The following is a 26478-nucleotide window of genomic DNA, read 5'->3' on the forward strand; positions in this document are numbered from 1 at the left end:
GCCTTACTACACCACTTTCAATGTGACGTATCTGCCGAACTGTAATTTGATAACACAATAGTTGACAACAGAGCACACGCAATGAAGTGAGAATTTTTGTTGTAAAGCCTTACAGGATATACGAAGAAAAAACAAAGCAGTCCCAGCATCATGACATCATGTCTTTTACTTTTCAAATCTGCGCGGTAGCATAAGCTACGCTGTATTCGAGGTCAGGTTGAAAACTATTCACAGTGGGTGGCTGCATCAGGCTATGAAACTATACGGACCATATTTGACAACGTTTTTGGAAGCTGTTATGTCCGTTACTAAATAATCGCTGATCGCTGAACTCAAAATAAATCTTAATTATCTTCTATAGAAAATCGTAATTAAACATAATTTATCATATCCCTGCCCACATGTTGTAAGGCTGCAAAAACGCGTAAACACAGAGTGAGATAAAACAAAAATGTAGTGGACAAAATTTTGGCACTTTGGAACGTATATAGACATCTTTGTGAAAATTTAAAGGGTTATAGCAGAGTTGTTATCAGATAACAGAAAAGAAATTTTCCGCCCAAAATATTTCAAAAAACCCAACAAAAGTTCTTCTCAGCCGACCAAAATTGTAAACTAAATCAGAATAAAGGGTGATTTTTTTGAGGTTAGGATTTTCATGCATTAGTATTTGACAGATCACGTGGGATTTCAGACATGGTGTCAAAGAGAAAGATGCTCAGTATGCTTTGACATTTCATCATGAATAGACTTACTAACGAGCAACGCTTGCAAATCATTGAATTTTATTACCAAAATCAGTGTTCGGTTCGAAATGTGTTCATTCACCGTAACGTTGCGTCCAACAGCATCTTTGAAAAAATACGGTCCAATGATTCCACCAGCGTACAAACCACACCAAACAGTGCATTTTTCGGGATGCATGTGCAGTTCTTGAACGGCTTCTGGTTGCTCTTCACTCCAAATGCGGCAATTTTGCTTATTTACGTAGCCATTCAACCAGAAATGAGCCTCATCGCTGAACAAAATTTGTCGATAAAAAAGCGGATTTTCTGCCAACTTTTCTAGGGCCCATTCACTGAAAATTCGACGTTGTGGCAGATCGTTCGGCTTCAGTTCTTGCACGAGCTGTATTTTATACGGTTTTACACCAAGATCTTTGCGTAAAATCTTCCATGTGGTCGAATAACAAAAACCCAATTGCTGCGAACGGCGACGAATCGACATTTCACGGTCTTCAGCAACACTCTCAGAAACAGACGCAATATTCTCTTCTGTACGCACTGTACGCATTCGTAATGTCCAATAAAGTAAACTGAGTGCGAAACTTGGTCACAATCGCATTAATTGTTTGCTCACTTGGTCGATTATGTAGACCATAAATCGGACGTAAAGCGCGAAACACATTTCGAACCGAACACTGATTTTGGTAATAAAATTCAATGATTTGCAAGCGTTGCTCGTTAATAAGTCTATTCATGATGAAATGTCAAAGCATACTGAGCATCTTTCTCTTTGACACTATGTCTGAAATCCCACGTGATCTGTCAAATACTAATGCATGAAAATCCTAACCTCAAAAAAATCACCCTTTATTTTGTAGAGTCGCAAACGGCAATAAATTTGAAGAGTCTAACTAGAGTCAACACATTAAAAATAACATTTGAAAAGCTTATACTTTAGCCCTCGGCTTACCATAGTTTGCCGTTTTAATTAAAATTCTCACATGGTTGACCTATTGATTTTAAAATGAGTTTGAAAGAGACCAAGGTTCTAACTTTAACCACGGATATATAGCAAAATGTATAAATTTTATTTCAGTTTTTACCATCGGCAAGTGATCACCGGAATCACCTGGTCAGCTGGGTGTTGCTGGTAAAGCAAAGTTTAAGTCCTCTTTAGAATACTAGAAGTCCAATTCAAGGTTTTAGGTAATATTTCCATTATAGAGACAATGAAATTTACACACAAATTGTATTTTTCAAATTTTTTGGTTTGTAGATTAGGTAAGGATAGAGTGACAGTCTAAGCAGACTCACCTAAACGATATCAAATTTCATAATGATATCGCTATTCGTTCGAATATGGCAGAAAGCTTTTCCATTAAATTTTTTCATCACCACTGTAATATGCATCATTTATGAAGAATACGATTAGGCGAAGCTCAATGAATTTAAAATTAAGATAAATTGAAACAAGTGAAAACGAACCGAACTCGGCTTTTGTACGAATTAAAATATATGTAAGAAATCAAATCGGGTTACGATTGAAACCTCCTGAAGTCAAACTGGATAAACCGTTTTTTGAAATATTTTCAAAAAGTATTTATTTTACTTTACTTTACTTTAATTGGCTATGACAGAATATTTGTTCCACTAGCCGAACGTAGAATAGCGTTCCTGCGCTCATTCTAAAATCTCTGACACCAAGTTTCGAGGTATCTCCCACAACCTGATCGTTTCATCGGGCTTTTGGTCTTCCCGGTTTGCGTGTACCACCGTGTTTGCCTTCAAAAGACTTCTTTGCTGGAGCTTCTTCATCCATTCTGACAACATGACCTAGCCAACGCAGCCGTTGTATTTTGATGCGTGTAACTCTGCTATCGTCGCCATACAGGTCATACAGCTCGTGGTTCATTCGTCTTCTATATTCTCCGTTAACGCAAACGGGCCCATATATTTTACGAAGAATCTTTCTCTCGAATACTCCAAGCATATTTATTTATTCATCAATAACTATCTTGTCTCCTTCAAAGTAATACTAACATCGTCCTTCCGTTTGTAACTAATCGAAGTAATGATCTGAGACCCAGGAAAGTATACGAGGTCTCATCAAAATATAACCGTTAGTTTAAACGTTTTCAAAAAGAATTTATTTATTCATCAATAACTATTTTCACCCCTTCAAAGTAATCTCCTCAGACATTTGTTTCCGATTTTTCCGTTTTTGTTTAATCCTCGAATCACTTTTGAAACGCGCTTTTGGTTACCTAAAACTTAATACAGTTTCCGAGTTTTTTGCCTGTAAGGGCGAAGATCATTAACTTTTACAATTTTAGTTTGTTTCTCTTTCGAAACGAGCTCAATGATCAGAGACACCTACCAACCACTATGGAACGCGTTTCGTCTTTGGTAAGAAGACTTTTCAACCATATTAGGTGTGATGGCTTCAATTGCCGTGCGTTGGTATGTTGTATTTACATCTATGATAAAATTACCACATTAACCACGCTCGACAACCCTGTCAATTAGCTGTACTTTTTCCCAATGCTTGTGTTTTTGTATAATGACAGACTTTTTTCTGTGTTAATTAATCCATTTTTTCGAATACACACAACCAAATTTGTTATTCAAAGAATAATAATGTTTGCAGTTTTTGTCTGCTGAAAATGGGAAAGCAGATATTATTGATGTTTCAGCAAACATAGGGCTGCTGTATTAGCAAATATTTCGGTCTGCTAAATCAGCAAACAAAATCTGCTGTTATAATTACAAAAATCTGCTGAAAAAATTTCGAAATTTTGTTGGAAGAGATGGTTTAAATTTGTGGTATATAACTGTAATGAAGCTACCTGATCCATCCATTGGTATACATTTCGAAATATAGCTGCGCATGCTCGCATTTGGTATTATTGCTCTAGTCATGTGTACATGACTGTTTCATGGTTGTTTACGCCGGAATGTCAACGCCATCTGCATGTGAAATGGTGTTATCAACGTTTTGATCCATTTATCTGTCATGTAGAAGTTAGCTGCAATTCTTCAAGTGCCAAGAATCTTTTACGAAACAAGCAAAGCTTGAAATAAGATTGGATGAGCAATTAACTTTTTCTCGTTGTCCCAACCTTTGATGACCGGACTCTGTTCTTCTAAACTAAGTTGTATAAATCCGTTCACCAAAGCAGTTTTGTAATTTAATGGTAAGAAAAAGTGAAATCAACATAAAAGTAAGTTTGCTATTTCTGCAAATTAATTCCAATTGTGTGTGTTCTTATATCTTTCCAAAACGACAACAAGGAATGTGCCATTACGTTCTGTGCCTAAAATTCATCAACAATTCGTCTTTCAGAGGGCCTAACTACACCATCTGCTATAGTAGCAGCAAACTTAACTACCAATATTCAGCAGACAATGTTGGCTATTTTCACAAAACTTTTTTTCTTAGAGTGTAGTAATCGAAGATTAATTGAAAAGCACACCAAAACACGATTAAACTCGTTATCTGTCAAAAACCAACTGACAATCCAAAATGGCTGAACAGAGATGTGTACCAGCATAACAGAAAAAAATGCGAAAATAAACATACGTAATTCACGGAATTTGAAAATAATGGTTATTTTTTGATCCGACCTTGTATCTACATAGTTTTATTTTCAATTTAAAACATTCCATATATATAAGGTATATGTCTATAATTGGTATTATAAATCCTTTTTCGAAATAATCTGCCTTGAAATATTCCATCGCTGCATAAATTGTAGTTGTTGTAGCCATATTTTCATGTAGAGGTGGCGATCCTCAGCACCTGTAGGTAAGCAAGCTCGTTCCGTTCCAAAGGTCCGATGGCCGCGAGAACAGGGTGGCCATTGATTATTTAAAGGCGCCAATAACTCGCCTTGTCATATCGAGCATCATAGACACTCAGTCTATCCTGTGCAAGGGCATAAATTGTAGTTCGGATTTCTATTTTAAAAGTTCCTGCAGACAAAGTTAAATAAAAACCAGTTATTTGGTTTCTTATATCTTCCACCATAGGATGGGGTGGAAGACGAAATATTCGCCTAAGACCTCATAAAATAAAGGGTGATTTTTTTGAGGTTAGGATTTTCATGCATTAGTATTTGACAGATCACGTGGGATTTCAGACATGGTGTCAAAGAGAAAGATGCTCAGCATGCTTTGACATTTCATCATGAATAGACTTACTAACGAGCAACGCTTGCAAATCATTGAATTTTATTACCAAAATCAGTGTTCGGTTCGAAATGTGTTCATTCACCGTAACGTTGCGTCCAACAGCATCTTTGAAAAAATACGGTCCAATGATTCCACCAGCGTACAAACCACACCAAACAGTGCATTTTTCGGGATGCATGGGCAGTTCTTGAACGGCTTCTGGTTGCTCTTCACTCCAAATGCGGCAATTTTGCTTATTTACGTAGCCATTCAACCAGAAATGAGCCTCATCGCTGAACAAAATTTGTCAAAATTTGAACACATTTCGAACCGAACACTGATTTTGGTAATAAAATTCAATGATTTGCAAGCGTTGCTCGTTAGTAAGTCTATTCATGATGAAATGTCAAAGCATACTGAGCATCTTTCTCTTTGACACCATGTCTGAAATCCCACGTGATCTGTCAAATACTAATGCATGAAAATCCTAACCTCAAAAAAATCACCCTTTATATATATTCTTGATCGTCGTCATTTTAGGTCGACCTAGTCGACCCATGTCCGTCCGCCCATCCGTCCGTCTGTCTGTCCAAAGCACGCTAACTTTCGAAGGAGTAAAGCTTGAAATTTTGCACAAATATTGTAGGTCCTATTAGTGTAGGTCGGTCGGGATTGAGAATGGGCCATATCGTTCCATGTTTTGATATAGCTGCCATATAAACCGGTCTTGGATCATGACTTCTTGAGCCACTAGAGGACGAATTCTTATCCGATTTGGCTGAAATTTTGCACGAGGTGTTTTCTTATGACTTCCAACAACTGTGCCAAGTATGATTTAAATCGGTCCATAACCTGATATAGATTTCATATAAACCGATCTCCCCCAATTCTTATTCGATTTGACTTTTTACTATGGTCCGAATCGGTACGCTCCATATAATTAATTGTTTGATGATTATTTCATGCAAATGTTGACCGTGACTGCGCCTCAAATAGTCCATCCGCTGAGTCAAATTTTGACATACTCACTCCAAGATTTCGGCCGCTATCTCACGAATAAATGCTTCAATGTTGTCTTGTCTGTATAGACAGGAGCTTTAACATAGCCACACAAGAAATACTCGAAAGGCGTTAAATCGCAGGATCTATTCGGCCAATTGACCGGTCCTGAACGTGAAATAAAATGTTCACCAAACTCGCCTTTCAATAAGTCCATTGTTACGCGTGCTGTGTGGTATGTGGCACCGTCTTGTTGAAACCACATGTCATGCAAGTCAAACTCTTTCATTTTGGGCAAAAAAAGTTGGATATCATCTCACGGTAGCGCTCACCATTCACACTTACGTTACGATTCACATCATCTTTGAAGACGTATGGTCCAATGATGCCACCAGCCCATAAACCGCACCAAACTGTGACTTTTTCTGGATGCATTGGTAGCTCTTGCAATGCTTAAATTATAGACTAAACTCATGATGTTTGATGGCGAAAAAACTCCAATAGTATAGAAATTCTTATCAATTATCCTTTGTTTGTCGAAAAAGTGATACCGCGCATCGCCGTGATGGGCTATTTATAAGATTCGGCCCGGCGGACATAGCACCCTTTTATTTTTTAATTACTAATATTTACCAAAGTTTTGGACCGTATCGGGCTGTATGTATGGGCTATTCTAAGCAGTACCGATTATAATTAATTTCTGCTATACCACTGCAGCATATTAAATTTCTTCCTATCATTGAAGAAATTCCTATCATACCGTCCACGACTTTTCTTGAAGAATGCGTACTTCAGACTGAGCGTTGTAGTATTGTTTGTGTGGCACGGTTATGATTGCATGGTTTTAAGCCTGTGTGTGTTGCTCGCGCTCTTTTCGTCGGCGGCACATGCGACTGCTTATTGCTCTGAATGGTTTGTAACCCTGCGCATGATGCTTAACTGCGCAGCGCAGGCAAATAGAGGTAATGTAAAAGGCGGATTTTACTTTTTAAATAAGAATTTGTATCAGCAATAAACAGTTTAAGGTTTCTAAGAGCATTTGATTTTGGGTTTCGAACATGGATCTATTGCCCTATACAAAGTAAAGTCACAAATCAATTGCTTTTGTATTATGATATTCTAAGTTTTTAAGCGAGTGATGGTTACATGACTAACAAACAACGTGTTTAAAAAGTGCCTTTACAATTGCATTAAGTTAGGCTTGGTATTACTGAGAAGTTAATGGATTTAATCGTCTCTGTTACACAATATGTCAGCCGAAATTTATTTGTAACAAAATTTTAAGTTAAAACTTGTTTTTGAATTAAATTTAATCAACAAATTTGGAGAATTCTTAAACTATTTTAAATGAATATTTATAAAATTTGAAGAATATAGATTTGTAACAAATGTTGAACTCAAAATTATAGTATATTGGGTAAATAATAACTTTGTTTGCTATAGGAACATTTAGCTTGTTGAGAAGAAACTTGGCAAAGTAAAAAGACTTCCCAACCCCAAGCTTACGAACTATTTGCCACTACTACCAATTTGCAATCATTCCTTGTTTTAATGAAAATTTAACCAAATTGGCTTACATATTTGGAAAAGGTGTTTTACTTTATTCTATGCGCATCATTTTTTGAGTTTTTGTTCGTCCAATTTGGTGCAACATTGCAATAGTGTGGTCTTTTAATCAACCGATCTTCACAAAGTTTAGTACGAAGGATTCTATTATGACTTTTAACATAACGGGTGAATTTTATAGAAATCGGATCAGATTTAGATAAAGCTCCCACATATTCTATTACCCGAGTTTCATTTATGGAATCTTTGTCAGCGCTTCATAAACCGACATTCACATAATGTTGCACAATACGTTCTTTTTTGACTTCTACAATGTGTTCAAATATTGAACAAAATAGGTTATGTCTTTGATTTAGTTCGAACATTAGCCCGATTTTGAGTAAAATTTAAATAATAATATGATAATTTTTCAATCGATCCTTACGATTCTCTTCTGACATTTTTAGCAACATTTATCAAAATCGGTTCAGATTATGATATAGTTCCCATATATATGTATCGTCGCGTAGTTATTAAAATTTTTCATAGATTTACCCGAAATTACTACTGCCCAAATTACTACACCCAGATAAATTAGTCTGCTAATATAAGCAAACACTTTCTGCTGATATTAAATTAAAAATTTTGAACTTTCGAATAAATTCATTCAAAATTTTTTAACTTCAAGATTAATGTTGAAGCATTTTTTATATAGTAAAAAAATGTTGCAATTTTGGACCTTCATTTTAAAAAGCATATATTAAAATGTAGTAGTTATTTTGTCTGCTTTTATTCTAATTTGATAGAAAATTAGGGGAATGTTCAAAATTTGAAGAAAAAAAAAATTATGTTATATGCATGTAAAAATGAAAAATAAGATGGAATAAAAAATAGTTTTTAAATGTTTATGACATTTTTGAGCTTTTTTTAACTTTTCATAATTCTAAAACAGCACAAAATGTTTGCTGTTTTAGCAACAATTTACTGCTGTCCCATTTTCAGCAGACTTTCTGCTGTTTCCGCAAACATTTTTGCTGTTTTAATTAACAAATTTTTATGAATGCACCAGGAGGGTAGATGTCGGATATTATATAAACGGCACCGCCCGACTTTTACTCTATCTAACTTGTTTTCAATCGATCTGATTATACATGTTTTAAGAATTCTGCCGTACTGTGTTGCTAATAGGTTGGTAAGTTTTTGCTTTTTGGTGGTACACTAATGTTGTTGCTGCCTCATTTCAATCGTTTTGGGAAACTTAAATGGAAATAAATGGTGGCGATAGCGGCAGCTAGTTTGTCACTACCACTGGAAGAAATAAACATAAATCTTGAATGAAGTTTGTGCGGAATATCTTATGTTGTGCACAGAAATGTTAACATAATCGAATTAAATGGAAACCAATGAAATCAAATTAAATGGAATCCAATCAAATTATAATGTCACATTGACAAGTTATGATTTGGCCGAAATACATACATGTATTCCGTGGTGTCAACAGATTTGTTGTCATCTAGTGCTTTTGACCAACATCGCCTCTTTAACTACTTTTATTTGCATAAATACGAATATATTGATAAAGGTATGCGTCTTCGTGTATTAGAGTGTTCCGCAAGCGAAACTCGCGAAAAAGCCCTCCCTTGCTTTATAGTTTCCATATGCTACAATAAACTTAAGTTTCATCTCACTGAATCAGTTTTTTCACAGCACCACCAATGCGCGTGTAAGTTTCAACCTTATGTCCAGTCCATTGTCAAAGCTTTCATCAGCGCTAGCTAAGAGACAACAACAAACATTCTTTTTGGCTGATCCGCTGTAGTCTTTGATGGGTCATAAACTCCTACACGCCTGCTCCGGCAACAATAGATCTTCTATAGGCCACTATAAATTTGCCGCAATAAAACTTGGGTGTCTCCACACAGTGTGTATGATGCGATGGATGTGTTGTTTTTGATTATTTGAATGGAGAGATGGTATCCCAAAATCAAATCTCATAAAAACAGATTATTGCGGAGCTCCATTCACCCCATTAGAAAAATATGAATTACTCGTTTATTTGTCTATTTTCAGTTATGGAAATAACATTTTTTATACTATTTTAGAGGTCAAAAGCCCTTCTTGAGGGGTACATTCTAAAGTCGAATTCCCCACATGAGAGAAACCTGTGTAAATTTTTATTTATTTTTTATTGTCGAGTGGTGTCAAAATAGCGATAAACAAATCCGTAATTATGTAAGAGACATCTCCTAATCATTTCCCAGAGATTGGTTATGAATTGCTCAAAAATTAACTTGACGCATCAAGAAAATCGTACAAAATGTGTTGCTTTTTGCAGATAGATATATGCTTCGGTAGGGAAAACCGAAAACCGATTACCATTTATTTGCGAAAGTCCACTGCCATTCATTTGGTCAACTCACAACTGTTTTCTAATAGTTCGAATGAGAAAACAAACCGGCCTAAAGGAATTGACAGACCAAGTAAAAATATATAAGGCCCCAAACATAAAATGAATTGAAGCTCCAAAATGTTATACATATCGCAAATTGCATATGAAAGAAGAAATAAGAATCTACATTTGGATGTGTTATAAGAACGCAACCCTTATTTGTGCACTTATTTTCAAAGTTTTTATCTGTTGCATGCCAAGGTGTTCTATACGCAACTTCGATGTTTCAAGATACCCCACACTACAGTGAATAAAAGTGAAAGATTAACCGAATTCCATGGAGACCCATTTTTCAAGATTAATGTACAAATCTGAACATGTTTCCCCTTTTTCTTTGCTTATAGAGATTTTCTTCACAAACCTCTTTGTAGCAAGTTCTTCTTAAATATTTGTTTGACATATGTGATCTCTAATTAGGCATTGTCTTTCCTGGCCCATTTCATTTGCCGGTAAGTTGAGAAATATTTGTTCACTCTCGGGAAATCTCGCTCGTTTCAAATGTTTAGTATTCCCTATGTTCTGGTTAACGAATTCGCGAAATGAATGATTTTCTTTGCATTTATTTTACAAAGCTTATCATTTCGATTTTGATAACCGACCTGAGCTCAAATCTCTTCTCTACTAAGTGGTGTCATTCTGCGGTATGGCTTTCGCACTCCTAAATATATAATAAGAGGTCCTCAATCATGAGCTTGAACTTTTATCGAACAGCACTGTCAAATTTTCCAGTCAAATTTCAAGTAGCGGAGGCCATCGTAGCGCATATGACGCTGAACGCCTGGGTTCGAATCCTGGCGAGAACATCAGGCACGCCGTTCGGACTCGGCTATAAAAAGGAGTCCCCTTATCGTTGAGCTTAAAAATTGATATGTGTGCAGTTTGCCCAGCCGGTTGGAATATACTTTTGCCATGAAGCCTGCTAAATTTAAGACAAATTGAAGTAAAAATGTGGGTTCCAGACAGGGCTGCGCTGTCGGACTCGAGCAATTTTGCCCGGACTCGAAAAAATTATCTCGACTCCGACTCCGGACAAAATAGTTAAAATATGTCAAGAATAAAAAATTAAAATTCTTAAAACTTTTTTGAATAAAAAAATAAAATATTGCAGTTTTTATATTAGACTGTTGTAGTAAATTTTGCTGTTTTTAAATTCAAGCTCAAGATCTTTTCATTTCTTATTTAAATTATTTATCGATATTTCGTATATGTAAGTTGTGCTTTGTTTCTCATTTGGATACACCACATCTTGAAAATGCATTCTATCGTGTTCGGCCGGGCCGAATCTTGTAACCGCAATGGATCGTATTTGTCAAGTTTTTTGCACGGTATCTCTTTTTAGGTAAACAAGAGATAATGGATAGGAATAGGAATATTGGGTTTGAATATTGGAGACCATAGTAGAAGTCATTGTGCAAAGTTTTGCCCCACAGGGGCTCAAGAAATAAAATCGTGAGATCGGTTTATATGTGAGCTATATGAGGTTTTGGACCGATTGAGTCTATACTTAGTACATAAATTGGAGGTCCCTCGAAGCCACTGCATAAAATTTCAGCAAAATCGGAAAAGATTTACGTCTTCTAGAGGCTCAAAAATTATAATCGGGAAATCGTTTTATATGGGGGCTATATCAAGTTGTGAACCGATTAAGACCATACTTGCCACAGTTGTTGGTAGTCACAGCAAAATACCTTATATAAGATTTTAGGCAAATCGTTTAAAAATTGCTGCCTTTAGAGGCTCATGAAGTCAAGATCCGAAATCGGTTTATACGACAGCTATATCAAAACATGGAACGATGTGGCCCAATTATAATTCCAACTAATCTGCACTAATAAGACAACCAACCTACACCAACAGATAGGTAGAGAAACGGACAGACAGGGCTTAATCGGCTCAGAATACCAAGACGAACGCGAATATATATACTTTATGGGGTCTCAGATCATTATTTTGATGTGTTACAAACGGAATGACGAAATTAGTATTCCCCCATTCTATGGTGGATGGTATAACCAGAGCTTGAATTGAAAAACAGCAAAATTAAAAACTAAACTTAATTTCCCATGAACATTCCATCAAGGCAGTCCGATTAAAGTTTAAGCTTAAGATAAGGGGCCGACACCACTTGATAGAGAAGTTTTAACATAGCAGGATACCTTACAAATGAAGCCAGCATTAGTAAAGAGATAACCACCGCTGAAAATTTTGTTGATGTTCACGTCGGGATTTGAACCCAGGCGTTCGGCGTCATAGGCGGACATGCTAACCACTTTAGGTTCTCATTTCTGTCTGATTAAGCGGATGTGAACATTCACATGTTGTTGGGCTTTTTAAAGCCTCACAAGGTTTTCCCCTCCTAATGCTGGCAACATTTGTGAGGTACTATGCCATATAAAGCTTCTCTCCAAAGAGGTGTCGCACTGCGGCACGCCGTTCGGACTCGGCTAGAAAAAGGTGGCCCCTTATCATTGAGCTTAAACTTGAATCGGACTGCACTTATTGATATGTGGAACAGGGGCAAACTTCCACTAAGGAACAGGGGCAAAATTTACAATTTACATAATTTTTCACAAAAGTGTCATTAAAAATTACAAAAACTAAATAAAAACGTTTTTCAAAAATGTTGCCTTTAGAAATATTTTATTATTTTTTATATCCTCCACCATAGGATGGGGGTATACTAATTTCGTCATTCTGTTTGTAACTACACGAAATATTCATCTGAGACCCCATAAAGTATATATATTCTTGATCGTTGTGACATTTTATGTCAATCTAGCCATGTCCGTCCGTCTGTCTGTCGAAAGCACGCTAACTTTCGAAGAAGTAAAGCTAGCAGCTTGAAATTTTGCACAAATACTTCTTATTAGTGTAGGTAAGTTGGGATTGTAAATGGGTCATATCGGTCCATGTTTTGATATAGCTGCCATATAAACCGATCTTGGGTCTAGACTTCTTGATCTTCTAGAAGGCGGAGTTCTTATCCCATTGGAATAAAATTTTGTACGACGTGTTTTGTTATGATATTCAACAACTGTGCCAAGTATGGTTTAAATCGGTCCATAACCTGATATAGCTGCCATATAAACCGATGTTGGGTCTTGACTTCTTGAGCCTCTAGAGGGCACCATTCTTATCCGATTGGAATGAAATTTTGCACGACGTGTTTTGTTATGATATCCAACATATGTGCCAAGTATGGTTAAAATCGGTCCATGACCTCATATAGCTGCCATATAAACCTATCTTGAATCTTGACTTCTTGAGCCACTAGAGGACGCAATTCTTATCCGATTTGGCTGAAATATTGCATGAGGTCTACGGGTGAAATCGATGCATAAACTGATATAGCTGTCATATAAGCCGATCTGGGTTCTTGACTTCTTGAGCCGTTAGAAGGCACAAATCCTATCCGATGTCGCTAAAAATTTGAGCCCCTGAGGGGCGAAACCCTTATTTGATTTGGCTGAAATTTTACACAATGACTTTTACTGGGGTCTCCGACATTCATTCCATTATGGTTCGAATCGGACCATAACGTGATTTAGCTCCAGTAGCATAGCAATTTATCCTTTCCTTTGTTTGCCTAAAAAGAGGCACCGGGAAATGAACTCGAAAATTCGGCCCGGCCGAACACGCTTTTACTTGTTTTTTCTCAAAAGTTACTTTCACAAATGAATGAACTTTTGCCTAGTAATAACTTTTTTGTGTCAGTGTGCTTTTTATCGAATCGTCTTATATTTAAGATTTTTTCTAATCTGAAATAAAAACTCAAAATAAGATACAGGAAACAGGAAAGTTGTATAAAAGTCTTCTCCCTAATAGGTATTCAACGGATGCATACACTATGTTTCTACCCGGCAAGTCAATCTATTGGGTTGCCCAAAAAGTAATTGCGGATTTTTCATATAGTCGGCGTTGACAATTTTTTTCACAGCTTGTGACTCTGTAATTGCATTCTTTCTTCTGTCAGTTATCAGCTGTTACTTTTAGCTTGCTTTAGAAAAAAAGTGTAAAAAAAGAATATTTGACTAAAGTTTTAAGTTTTTTTAAAGTTTTATTAAAAATGCATTTACTTTCTTTTAAAAAATCCGCAATTACTTTTTGGGCAACCCAATAGAACCAAACTTGTTCATTAGTATGATGACTTTTTAATTTTTTTTTCTCGAAAAGTATATCCTGTGGCACATATAAATGAACTTTTGTCTATTAAACACTGAAATCCATTAAAGATTTTTACTAATCTTAAATAAAAACTCACCAATATATGAAACAGGGGTATGAGGTTGTAAAAAAGTAATCACCCTTGTGACTACACAAACTGAAATTCAATCCATTTCATTTTCCTTTTCTAGATCACGTAGCACAACGCCATTATCGTTTCGTGGCACATCTCCGCAGCACTCTGTCCACAGTAGTCCGTCCGAAACAGTGGTTCCCATGCATAATATATCTACAAATCTTTTGAGTAGTATCCAGCAAGCGGCATCATCATCCAGTCGAAATAATAGCATAAATTTTTCCAGTGGACCGGTATCTGGCCTACCCAGCGAGTTCACGACACGCAACTATTCCGATTTTATGCGAAGTTTAGCGGCAAAGTACAATAACACAAATCCAACTGAGTAAGTATTTAATGTCAAAAATTAAACAACATTGTGCTATTAGCTAATTCTGGACTTAATTTTATTTTGGGCTCCCTTATAAACGTTAACCACAAAGCTAAATTCAATTTTTTTTTTTTAATATAGAGATATTGAGCTGAAACTTTGCACAGATTCTTTTTTGTCCATAGGCAGGTTAAGTTTGAAAATGGGCTATATGGACTATTTATTGATATAGCCCTATATAGATCGATCTGCCGATTTAAGGTCTTAGGCCCATTAAAGCCACATTTATTATCCGATTTCGCTGAAATTTGGGACAGTGAGATATGTTAGGCCTGTCCACAAAAGACGCATTTATTGTCCGATTTTGCTGAAATTTGGAACAGTAGGTTATGTTAAGGCTCGACATCCTTGTTTAATTTGGCTCAGCCTTCCTGAATATGGTGGAGATCGGACAATATGTAGACACAGCTGCTATGGGTTCACAAATAATGCATTTTGCACCGTCTTATGGCAAAAGTGGTTAATATATATCCGGCGTAATGGGTATCCAAAGGTCGGCCCGACGAACTTAATGCCTTTTTACTTGTTTATCTTGTGCCATTTTATTGTTTCTTTATAATTTCTTTGTTCGTTTTATTATTTCTATCTATTACGCTATTTTGGCACCTCACTATGGTGTATCTCTATATGCTTTTCTCCATCTTCTTACCTTAAGTTTAGTTAGGTTAGCGGGCACCCGTCTAGTAACCTTAGTCGCTAGCCTTTCACTCGCAAACCTAAGGTCCATTATCGCCCAGAACATATTTTAACAAATAAAATTTTGAGTTTAAAGAACTATTGCTGAAATGGCATTGAAAATTACCTACGAACAGTCAGCAGAGAATGATTGCCATTAACAGGGGACTTTTTTCTATAACTACAGTGGCGTATGTTCTTACCAATATTTTTTATATCGACCCAAACAAACGTGAAATCAGTTATTTTGTTTACTATACTCACTAACTCGCTGTTTCTTTACGTTCGGCTTGTATCCATCCATCTCCTAATATAGATATTTGCTTTTTTATTTAATTTAGCTCAACTAACTCTAGACGTCAAGCGTTATTCGATGCGTCTGCAAATAACGCAACCAAAAAGACATCGTCAACAACAACAAAGACATCATATACTGCACCTGTACCATCAACCTCAATTAGTAAAGAAGTTTCGATGACGGCAACACACTCCCTGCCGCGGCCCAATCCTCTGACTTCTGGAGCAATTTCTCCGGGCGAGACCGCGCTCTCACAAGCGCAGCAAAGTCAAATGGCTGCAGCGGCTGTAGCATCTGCCGCCGCAGCCAATGCCAGCGGGAGCGTGTCGCCCTTCATGACCTCCTTCCTCTCCAGTTTACCCTTTGCTCAAGGCATTTTTCCTCCACTCATTGACATGAGCAGTACGCAGGCGTTAATAACTTTGGTAAGTTCTCATCGCAACGTGCTCTATTTCAACACCAGTGGTATTGACGGCAGTTATTGGGTTTTCTTCTTCCAGGCTCGAGCAGCGAAAGAAACTGAAATGCAAAACATTTTGCATCAGAATTCAAAGCCAAGTACGGTCGATGTGTCACCTTCCCCCACCCCCAGTTTGAATATGGCCCTCCAGCAAGCCGCCCAATTTATCTCGCCCGCGTTAATTTACTCTGTCCAAGTGCAGAAGCAGCAACAAGTCTCAAGACAATCTAGTCCACATTCTACAAATATTACCAACTCGTCTTCTAGTTCCACCAATGCTGCATGCAGTAACAATGCCGGCAATAAAAGGAACGCTTCCCCCTTAGACCTCAGCTCACAGACGCCAACATCGAAACGTTTTAAGGCCGAGTCCACATCAAGCCAAAGTAGTAGTGACGGTCTTCTGACTACGACCATTAAGAGGCGAACCTCAACGTCAACCGCAACTACAACTCCATCTCCCCCGCCCCACAATGAAAACTCATCTTCCAGCCCCGCTGCCACAGCGAATGCAGACCAAGTGCACACTGCATGTACACCAATCACAATAGCAAACTCCACCTTGGCCAACTATGGTTCAAGTACACGCCAGTGCCAGGCACACAGCGAAGAAGTCAATTCCTGGACAGTGCATGACGTTTGTTCATTTGTGGGGAGCATAGATATTTGTGCCGAATACGTTAAGGTCAGTATATGAAAAATCAAATAATTTTTACACGTTATAACAATTTCTAAAGCTGATTAAATGTTGGTGAAATTTTCAACACTCATGTAGGTATTGAGAACATTTTTTCCTTTTTGTAGAAATCCTCAAAAAATCGTTTTTTTTTCAATAAAAAGACATGTAGGCAACACTCCCACCATATGTTGTTCCACCTCCATTTTTTGTTGTTGTAAATTGTATTGTTTGCGTATCACGTTATCAGGAAAAATAAAAGTGAAAGAGCAATATTTGCTAACAATTGTTATTTATTCAAAAGAAAATGCACGAAAATGCATCGCGGATGCGATTAAAATTTGGTTTTTTTTATCATGTGGGCCCAAGTTGAAAAAAGTTTCGTCCACGCTTTTAATGATTGCCAAATTTCCACTATTTTTTTTTTATATGGAGTTTCACTGTGAAAACTGAAGTTTACTCACAACTCATATGGAAGATCTCATTTCGTTAATTGAAAATGATCGGAAAAATATTTGTCTCTTGAATCGCATTTGGAACCTGTTGTGGGGCTCTCTAGGATAATCGTGCTTTGGATAAATGTCAATTTGCCCAACATTCAATTAAGAAATACTGGCAAATTTTTCACATATCAAAACGAGCTGTCCGATTTAGATTAAAGGAGAAGTTTTTACACGACAAAATGCCTCCCATATGTCGCCAGCAATAGAAGGGGATAACCACCGCCGAAAATTCTTACTCATATTCTCGCCACTCGAACACAGGCGTACAGGATCATCGACGGACATTCTAACCTCTGAGCCATGATGGCCTCCACCACTACACTCCAGATATCAGCGAAATCTGATAAAAAATATGCCTTTTATTGGGCTAAGACCTCAAATCGGAAAATCAGTCTATATGCTAACTATATCCAAATCTGGTCCGATCTGAAATATACTTAGCATGAATATGGAGGAGTCTAATTCAACTAATTGAGGTCAGCCTATATTGCGGCTATACAACTTAAAGCTTTTTATAGCTCGTCTTCGAACTTAACCTGTTAATGACAAATAAACATCTATGCGATATTTCAACTCAATATCTTTTAAAGACAGTAGCGCGATTTTGACAGACAGAATGGCATGGCTCGATCTTTTTAGAATTTACGTCGATCAATAATATATATAAATACACTTTGTAGAATCGGAAATGGATACTTCCACAACGAGTTCGGTACTGCTTTGCTATCTTTTGCCATAATCAACATCGTACGAAATCAGCTGCTATTGTCAACGAGTAAAATAAAGGAAACTAAACGACACATGGAGTTGCCAATCGAAAAATCTTGGAAATCTTGGTTCTAGAACTTTTTATCGGCTAGAGATATATGTTCTATATAGAAAATGTTGGGGGGTCTTCCAAGAAGTATGCAAATTTTGGGGAACATAATGGGTCCCCATTGAATTGCTTGCCAAACAGTCATTTATGGGTCGATCGTCTTTATTCTTTCTTTTTTAAGATAGAGCTCGTAAAACTAGGTTTATGCGTTATGGGTCATCAAACAATTTTTTTTTTAATTTTAGTCAAGGTATCGTCGGTATTTTTGAAAATGTGGGACTATTTGTGAACCGATTGAAACATTTTTCATTTCACCCAATTTAAAAACTGGAGGGGCATAACATTTTGAAACGCAATATATGTAGAGTGATGGCAAGACTTCTACTTCGCCTGCACTAGACTGCATTTTGAGGAATGGAAGGCAGGTTTTCGACCAGGACGTTCTTGTGCCAACAACATTAATTCACTGCATATGATCATGGAACAATGTAGAACGTAATACACACCTAACGACTTCGGGCATGCTTTTGAAACAGTTTCGTGAAGTTCAATGTGGAGCACGATGTTGAATAAGGTCTTCCCTGAAAAGTTCGTGACTCCTATTAGGGAGCTGTATAGGAATGCGGTAGTTTCAGATCGTTCCAATGGAAAAGGGAGTCGTCCTTTCGGGATCGATGAAGGAGTCAAGCAGGGGTGCATCCTATCACCGATTTTTATGTTCACTAGATTCCATCTTAGAAGCTACAAATATTGAGATACCCCATGGCATTTGCTGGGGTATAAACGACTTTCTTGGAGACATTGACTACCCGGATGAGCAGCACATAAGGGCAAGCTTGGCACGCTTGAATGAAAATGCTGCCATACAAGGCCTGAAAATAAACATAGCTAAGACCAAATTGATGGCGATAGGAACAAAATATCTGACTTCGCTCACTATTAACGGTCATGTCATTGCAGATGTTAACAACTTTTCCTATTTTGACAACAAAATTACAAAGGATGGAGGATCTGAAGCTAACATCCGCAAACGTATCAACAAGGCTAGAAGCACCTTTCTTAAACTCAACAATGTTTGAAGATGCAGTGACATCTCATCCAATTCAAAAGTCAGAATTTTCAACAGTAGAGTGAAATCTATGGCTGTACAACTTGGAGCTTTAGGTTAGGATAGGTTGAAAAGAGGGTGCTGATATAAATCCGCCCCATGTCACTATGGACATACACCTAAGCCAGTAATCGGCTTGTTGTGCCTTCTAAAAACTATAAAGTAACCTCTAACAAGAACATTTTAATTTAGGAATTCCGTGCTACTTAAAAAATCCTTAATTGTTTTCAATACCACTCCCCTAAGTTGGTTCTTGTCTGGTTTTGTGTATCCACCTAAATGCCAGTATCTGTTAGATGTGAAAGCCGGGCAATGACAAAGGAAATGCTCCAACGTCTCATCATCCTCCCCGCATGCCCTACTCATGCTATCACTTGCCGCACCGATTTTAAATAAGTGAGCTCGTAGTCCTATGTGTCTTTTTATGATACCAATAGCTATACTGACCTCATTCTTGCTTCCTTTCAGTAATAGCCTCGTCTTCTCGCGATCTGGATCCCCCCATACGATTTTCGCCGTTCTACCGACCGTTTCGCTGTTCCACTATGTTGCATGCGCATTCGTCGTCGATCCAAAAGGCTTCGGGTTAACCAAGTTTATTGACCGCAGTCCTGGGCCTTCACCGCCAAATCATCTGCCCTTTCATTTCCCCTTATTCCGTTATGGCCCGGCACCCAAACAATGCGGATTTTGCCCTCCTCAGAGAAGGCGTTAATCTCCTTCTTACAATGCAAGACCGTTCGTGTCCTTACCGTCCTGGTTGTTGTTGCTCTTATGGCAATTTTACTGTCGGTGAAGATGTTCACACTCGACGTCCTCGCGTTAGCACCTCACCACTCCACGCATTCCGTGATCGACTGGATCTCCGCCTGCAGGACCGTATTATGGTCAGGCAGTCTTAAACAGATCTCAGTCCCTGGGTGCTCAATATAAACCCCCAGGTCCACTCTTTCCTCTAGCTTCGATCCATCCGTGCAACATGATCTTCCAAATGGCAATACTAGGGTTCCGTCAATCCAAGATGCCGATGGCAGCAGTTCCTCGCACTCGACTTCAAGGTTCATCTCATGTATCCGATCGGAAACCTCTTCCCTTCCTTCCAGGTTTATTATCGTCACCTCGATTATACTGCGATGGTATGAGCTGCTCCCATCCTCAATCCATTCTCCCAGGGCCTTAAGCCTCATAGCCGACGGGAGAATAGCTAGAGGATGAGAGCCAAAAAAAGTAAAAACTAATTTTGGTATGGGGCTACCCGCCTAGGAATAGATCCCAAATTTTTAAATAAATTTCGTTTCTACTCTCAATCAACTTTCGATTGAATCCCATACAGTCCCGATCGGCCTACATGTTCGTTCGCGGGTGGTTTGTACGGTGGGCGGCCTCCTGGGACTTGACCCCAAATTTTTCAATTGTCGGGCGGGGCCCCGACACTTGGAGTTGAATTATTATATCAAATTCGTAGTCTACTCTTAAATACCTTTCGTTTGATACCCATTTTGTTCCAATCGGTAAAAATTTCCGTCTGGGTGGGTTTTGGAGTGGCGCGTTCCCCCAGATCTCAATACGAATTTCGCTTAAATCGGTCCACTCATCGCCGAAATCTGGCGTTTTTGAAAATTGGGGTAAGTTTGAGGGTCCTCTTCTCCTTCGGACATCAAGACATGGGATGCCCTATATACATCGGGGGGTTAAACTCTACCATCTGTGAAAATTTCATTAAAATCGATTCAATCGTTGTTGAGTCTTTAGGTTATATAGATAATAGATTTCTTACTTACCTTATAATAGACTTCTTATTTACCTTTGAACGATTACCTTAAAACGAAAGGCTAAAATGTTATTTGTTTGGGCGAAAGATAGATTGGATGTGACTGACCTCTGGATCACATACACAAGCAGAGACTATTTATTCCAATCCATGTCTCTGATGCAAGTACCCCTGATTCTGATGGCTCCGTCACCACAATGGGTGCATTGCATGCTTGAATAAATAACCTCTGTGGCGAAGCCTTTATCAACTTGCTTTTATTACATTGTTACCCAAGCAGGGCGACTAACTGGCCCGAGATCTAGGTGTCTAGATGCCAAGATGCACTTACTTCGACCAGTGCACTCACTCACACCGATACAGATGGTCTGGTTTCGCTAATAATAGTGAAACCTGAAAATCAACTCGCAATACACGATACATATTTAAAACCATTAGACTTTATCAACTGCATCGAGAAACAGACGATCGCACTGCATACCTGCAACCTACCTGCCGGTTACCTACGGCCTAACTCCAAATATGCGGACAGACGGTGCATGGAGAGACGTATTAAATTTATGGCCACAATGACATTTGAAGCACAACATCCCCATTGACAACTAATGGCCTTTGGTTTTCTGCAAGCACCATCGTTCATACGTCCATCCATGCATCCGCATAAACATTCACATGTAGCTGCATGTTAAGCACCAGTGCGTACAGCGAATGCTAGCTAGCCAATGTCACACCTTTGCAAAGTTGCTCCAATTTCATGATCTTGTTCCGCATGCGCAAACATTTACAATGTCATCGGGGAGGAAAGTCACATTCACAAAGCAAGCAGAGAGGTTTTCAAAGACTGTGGTGGCTGGCAAAAGGCCAATCAGCTATTTTGGCCTTTTTTGTGTACTTATCGTAGAAACAGACATACGATACATATGTACAGGGTGGCTGATGAATATTGCTACATTAAGAAACTCAAATAATTTTTTTTCGGTGTATGGAATACATATTTCTTTTATTCATGTTAAAGCTCGTTCAATTTTATTAAATATAGTTTAATTTGTTTTAAAAATAATGGAATTTAAATGCCCCCCCTGCTCGTTGATGCATGTGCGGCATCTTAGCAAAAAGTTATTCATTACTGCTTGGAGAGTTGAGACAGGAATAGCCGCAATTGTTGCTCGAATGGATTGCTTTAGTTCATTCAAATTTGTTGGTTTTGCTTTGTAAACTTCCTGTTTGCAATGACCCCACAAGAAAAAGTCAGGTGCAGTAAGGTCAGGCGACCTGGGTGGCCAACGGAATGTGGAGTTTCTGGATATCAGTTTATTGGGAAATTTTCGTCGCAATTCTGTCATAACAGGTTGGGCTATGTGAGGACCTGCACCATCTTGCTGAAACCACACAGAGTTAAAAGAAATTCTCTTTCGGCGTAATTCTGGATAGAAAAACTCTCTCAACATGTTCAAGTAGCGGTCTCCAGTAACCGTAACGGGGTGACAGTTTTCTTCGAAGAAGTAGGGCCCGACAATGAAACGTGATGAAACTGCACACCACACTGTGACACGAAGTGGATGCAATTCCGTCTCATGGAGTGTCTGTGGGTTGGAAGCACTCCATATTCGACAATTTTGTTTGTTTATGTTGCCGTTCAAATCGAAATGGGCCTCGTCAGACATGAAAAGACAGTTCAACATGTTTCCATCCTCTTCCACCATTTGAAGCATCTTCTGGCAAAATTCCAAGCGAATCGGCAAGTCTGCAGCGTTCAGTTTGTTGGCCATTTGAATTTTATATGGGAATAAGTCCAAATCTTTGTGCATAATTGACTGTAATGACTGTCTGCTTATACCCATTTGAGCAGATAAGCTTCTTGTCGAAACTCTTGGATTGTGTTGTATCGCAGCAGCTACAGCAGCGATTGTTTCCTCCGTTCGAACTGAAGGGTTTCGATGGTAAGGTCTTCTGTTGACTGTCCCATGCTCGGCAAAATTGTTTACAAGTCTCATTATGGTCCATCTGCTCGGAGGATTGCCGCCAAACGTGCGTCTATACTCTCTTTGAACCGAAACTACAGACTCCAGTGCGTGATAGCGGCGGACAATCCAAATTCTTGTTTCGGTGTCCCAGTTATCCATTTTTGTCAAATCTAAGAATCAATCTGCAAAATAAAAAAAAAATCGACCACATTCATTAAATAGAAAAAAAGTTATTACATTTTTTTTTGGTAGCGGCTTTCATCAGCCACCCTGTATGTATATGGGATAGTCGTAGACGATATAGACTCAACATAAATATCCTGCCTCACTCGACTGAGGATACATGAAAAATAGTGCTAGGTTTTATATAGAAAGACCAACACGACCAATTTATATCATACATGGAAGTTATGCATACACAATAAGATTTCGTTTGGGTCTAAGCATTAGTCTTTGCTTTGCGCCTGGCCCCCACTTAACCTTAACGTAAAATGCTCGAAATCTAAGAAAGCTTTGTGATTAAATTCAACCTTGCTTTTGCGCGTCATTTAATTACGCGTCTCTTCATAAAAAAACCAATTTTTTTATGAAAATATTTTCTATTGATTCAAATGACAAGAATGTGTGGAAGAGGAAAATCCATTCACTTTTCCTCGGTATGACCACCTTTTGCTTTGACTATTGCTCTGAGTCGGTCAAATGGGAGTTGCAATCTCGCAGATAATGGCCCATTGCCCTACAATGGCTTGCCTCAGCGCATCTATATTGGCATATTTTTTGGTCCTTACCTTCGTCGGTTAAAATGCCCACTTAGAAAAGTCCAACGCATCGGCATCTGTATATATCAACAGGCACCGCCTATTAGAAATGTAGTGCGGAATAGAGATGTGCACGTGAGTGATTTTTCACCCACGAGGCGTTTTTGTTTTGTGTCGACTCACGTTCTCGCACCCTCACGACTAATGGTTGAAAAAATATTTTTCCATGAAGCAATGATAGTTTTTTCTATGCGTGAGTCGTGAGTGTCTCGTGGGTCGTGAGTGTCTCGTGTTAACAAATAGTCTAACAATTTCAAAAATATAGACGATACTTAAAATTTTCAAAAAAAAAATCTAACTCCAATAACTCATAAACAGTTAGAGATATGTCATGCATGTTAGCATGTTTCACACTAGTTCTATGTTTTGAAAAAAGAATCAAAGAAATCAATGCCTGATTTCAAGCCCCATTTCAGCCTTCAGTCCAGGAACTGATTGAATAAAAAATTCAATCTCCACGTTGATTACAATAAAAAAAACAAAAGGACAAACGGTTCAGAAAGGATTCGCGGAAAGACGGACATTGCTAAATGGAGGCAGTAAGATTTATGTGTCTGCCTCTTGTGTGATCTAGCTATTTGTATATTCTTGTGTTACTTTGTTGTGCATTTTGCAGCGCATCTCATTCGCTTTTTAATATTTGATGCTCCATAAGTTTTCTTGCTATGAGATTCCAACTAGTAGAGGTTCTCGTCTAAGTGTGACATATCAAGCCGAACAACGATGTCATTTATATTCACGCTTGGTGAGTTAATCGATCATTGTTGTATTTAAACAGAGTATGGAGTATGTATGTATATATGCCCCTATTTCAATCCAGTCGCAGTAGAAAAAGCATAACCCGGAATATAATCTGGGAGCCCCATAACTCGTTTCGTAAAGAAACGTTGCAACTTGTCTGCTTCTTCGAAATGGGTATACCCTCAAACTTGAGCAGCATAAGATTATAGGCTTCTACAGACAGCCCTGTAAAGGTTCCACTTACGCTCAAGAGTCCTTCTTTAAAAAATTCTCCGATTATTGAGCTCGTCTCGAAAGAGAAACAAAAAAAATTGGAAAATTTAATGATCTCGCCCTAACAGGCAAAAAACTTGACAAATGAAAAATTCGGCAGACCCCGGCCAGGATTCGACCTGGGCACACGGAGCAACAGCGACAGCCATTGCCGATGTCTTAGCGTTCGAAGCCATCAATGCAACTTCCAACAGATGAACAAAATCATGTGTAGTAGAATGTCTGTCAATACACAAAAATACATGCATTGGAAAAAGTACAGCTAATAAGCAGGGTTGTCGAGCTTGGTTAATGTGGTAAATGAATCATTGAATCATGTGTAGTAAGGAAGAAGTGTAATTTGTCACAGAAAGAATGTTTGTTATTACACAAAAATACATGCATTGGGAAAAGTACAGCTAATAAGCAGGGTTGTTATGCTTGGTTAATGTAGTAATTGAATCATATATGCGTTTTCGCTATTAATACGATTCAAATACAACATACCAACGCACGGCCTTTGAAGCCATCACATCTAATATGGTTGAAAAGTCTTATAACCAAAGACGAAACGCGTCCCATAGTGGTTGGTGTGTGTTGCTATCTTTGGCTTTCCTTTTTCATCTGCATCTCCGATCATTGAGCTTGTCTCGAAAGAGAAACAAACAAAAATTGGTCCAACTAATATATATTGCAGTCTTTGCTTGCTCATTTCTATTCTGTATGTGCTTTAGAAGATTAATTTGTGGTGTTAAAATAACGCCTAGATAGTTGTATTGAGAACATATTAAATTTCTTCGCCGCGGAATGTCCACCTGTATTGCACAGAAAGTCTTCCACCTCTTCCGAATATCATCATTTTTGATTTGTCTGTATTGACTATCAGATTCGGTTTCTCACAGTAGTCCTCTAAATTAGACATCATTTCATGTCTTATGTGTCTGTCTTCTGCCAGAATAACGATGCCATCTGCATATAGTAGTATTCTGATATTAGTATCATTAATAAACAAACCCCCTTCTAGAGCATCATGCAAGTCATTAACGTATAATGCAAATAATAATGGCGACAATAGGCATCCTTGCTTAACTCCAGATATTGTTGGAAAATATTCCGACCGCCCTTTTCCAGTCCAAACAGCAGACTCTGTTGTACGTTAAATGTTTTCTATTATCCCAACATATTTGGATGAAATGCCCATTTGGTGCAGTTTAAAAATCAACAAGCTTCTTGAAATTCTATGAAAAGCTGCACTAAAATCGACAAAGTAATCATACACCTTCTTTCTTTCATTCATTTTAATGTTTACGATAGTCGCAATATTATATATATTATCAATTGTAGAGTACTTTTTTCTAAAGCAAGATTGGCAAACTTTCATTTAACACGCCCATGAATATTTTCGCATGGGGTTGATGAAAGATATTCCTCTGTAGTTTGCTACGTTATTTACATCTCCGTTTTTATGGATTGGAAACATTATAGACTTTGTGAACACTTCATCGATATTACCGCAATTATATATATAGTTGTACGTTCTAGCCAACTGTATAAGCAAATGATCATTGGCGTTGATAAAAAATTCATAAGATATTCTATCCTCTCCAGGGGCTTTTCTTCAATTTAGCATTTCTTAACATAGATTTAATCTCTTCGGCAGATATATTTCTGTCTAGGTATTCATCTATATCCAAGAGGGGCGCATAATGGATATTTGGCGATGTTTTCTTCCAGTTAAGTAGTTCTGTTGTTATATTTTGCCCAGTGTGAAATTCTTGATTATTTATTTCTTTTGCCACAGTCCACCAATCTTTAGCATTACGGACATTATCCAGTT

At 38.0% G+C, this 26478-nt stretch overlaps 1 protein-coding gene across 1 annotated transcript in view; it reads left to right on the plus strand.

Annotated features, from left to right (window-relative positions):
- The window catches only part of LOC106095553 (myosin-G heavy chain), a 236661-nt gene that overhangs the window by 149427 nt on the left and 60756 nt on the right, over nucleotides 1–26478 (plus strand). The window contains exons 3-5 of the mRNA XM_059364214.1: nucleotides 14244–14513; nucleotides 15575–15956; nucleotides 16032–16676. Of these exons, the coding sequence (XP_059220197.1) occupies nucleotides 14244–14513; nucleotides 15575–15956; nucleotides 16032–16676 (1297 nt within the window). The remainder of the gene's footprint in view (nucleotides 1–14243; nucleotides 14514–15574; nucleotides 15957–16031; nucleotides 16677–26478) is intronic.

Source organism: Stomoxys calcitrans, chromosome 3, assembly GCF_963082655.1.
Source record: "Stomoxys calcitrans chromosome 3, idStoCalc2.1, whole genome shotgun sequence".
Lineage (NCBI taxonomy): Eukaryota > Metazoa > Arthropoda > Insecta > Diptera > Muscidae > Stomoxys > Stomoxys calcitrans.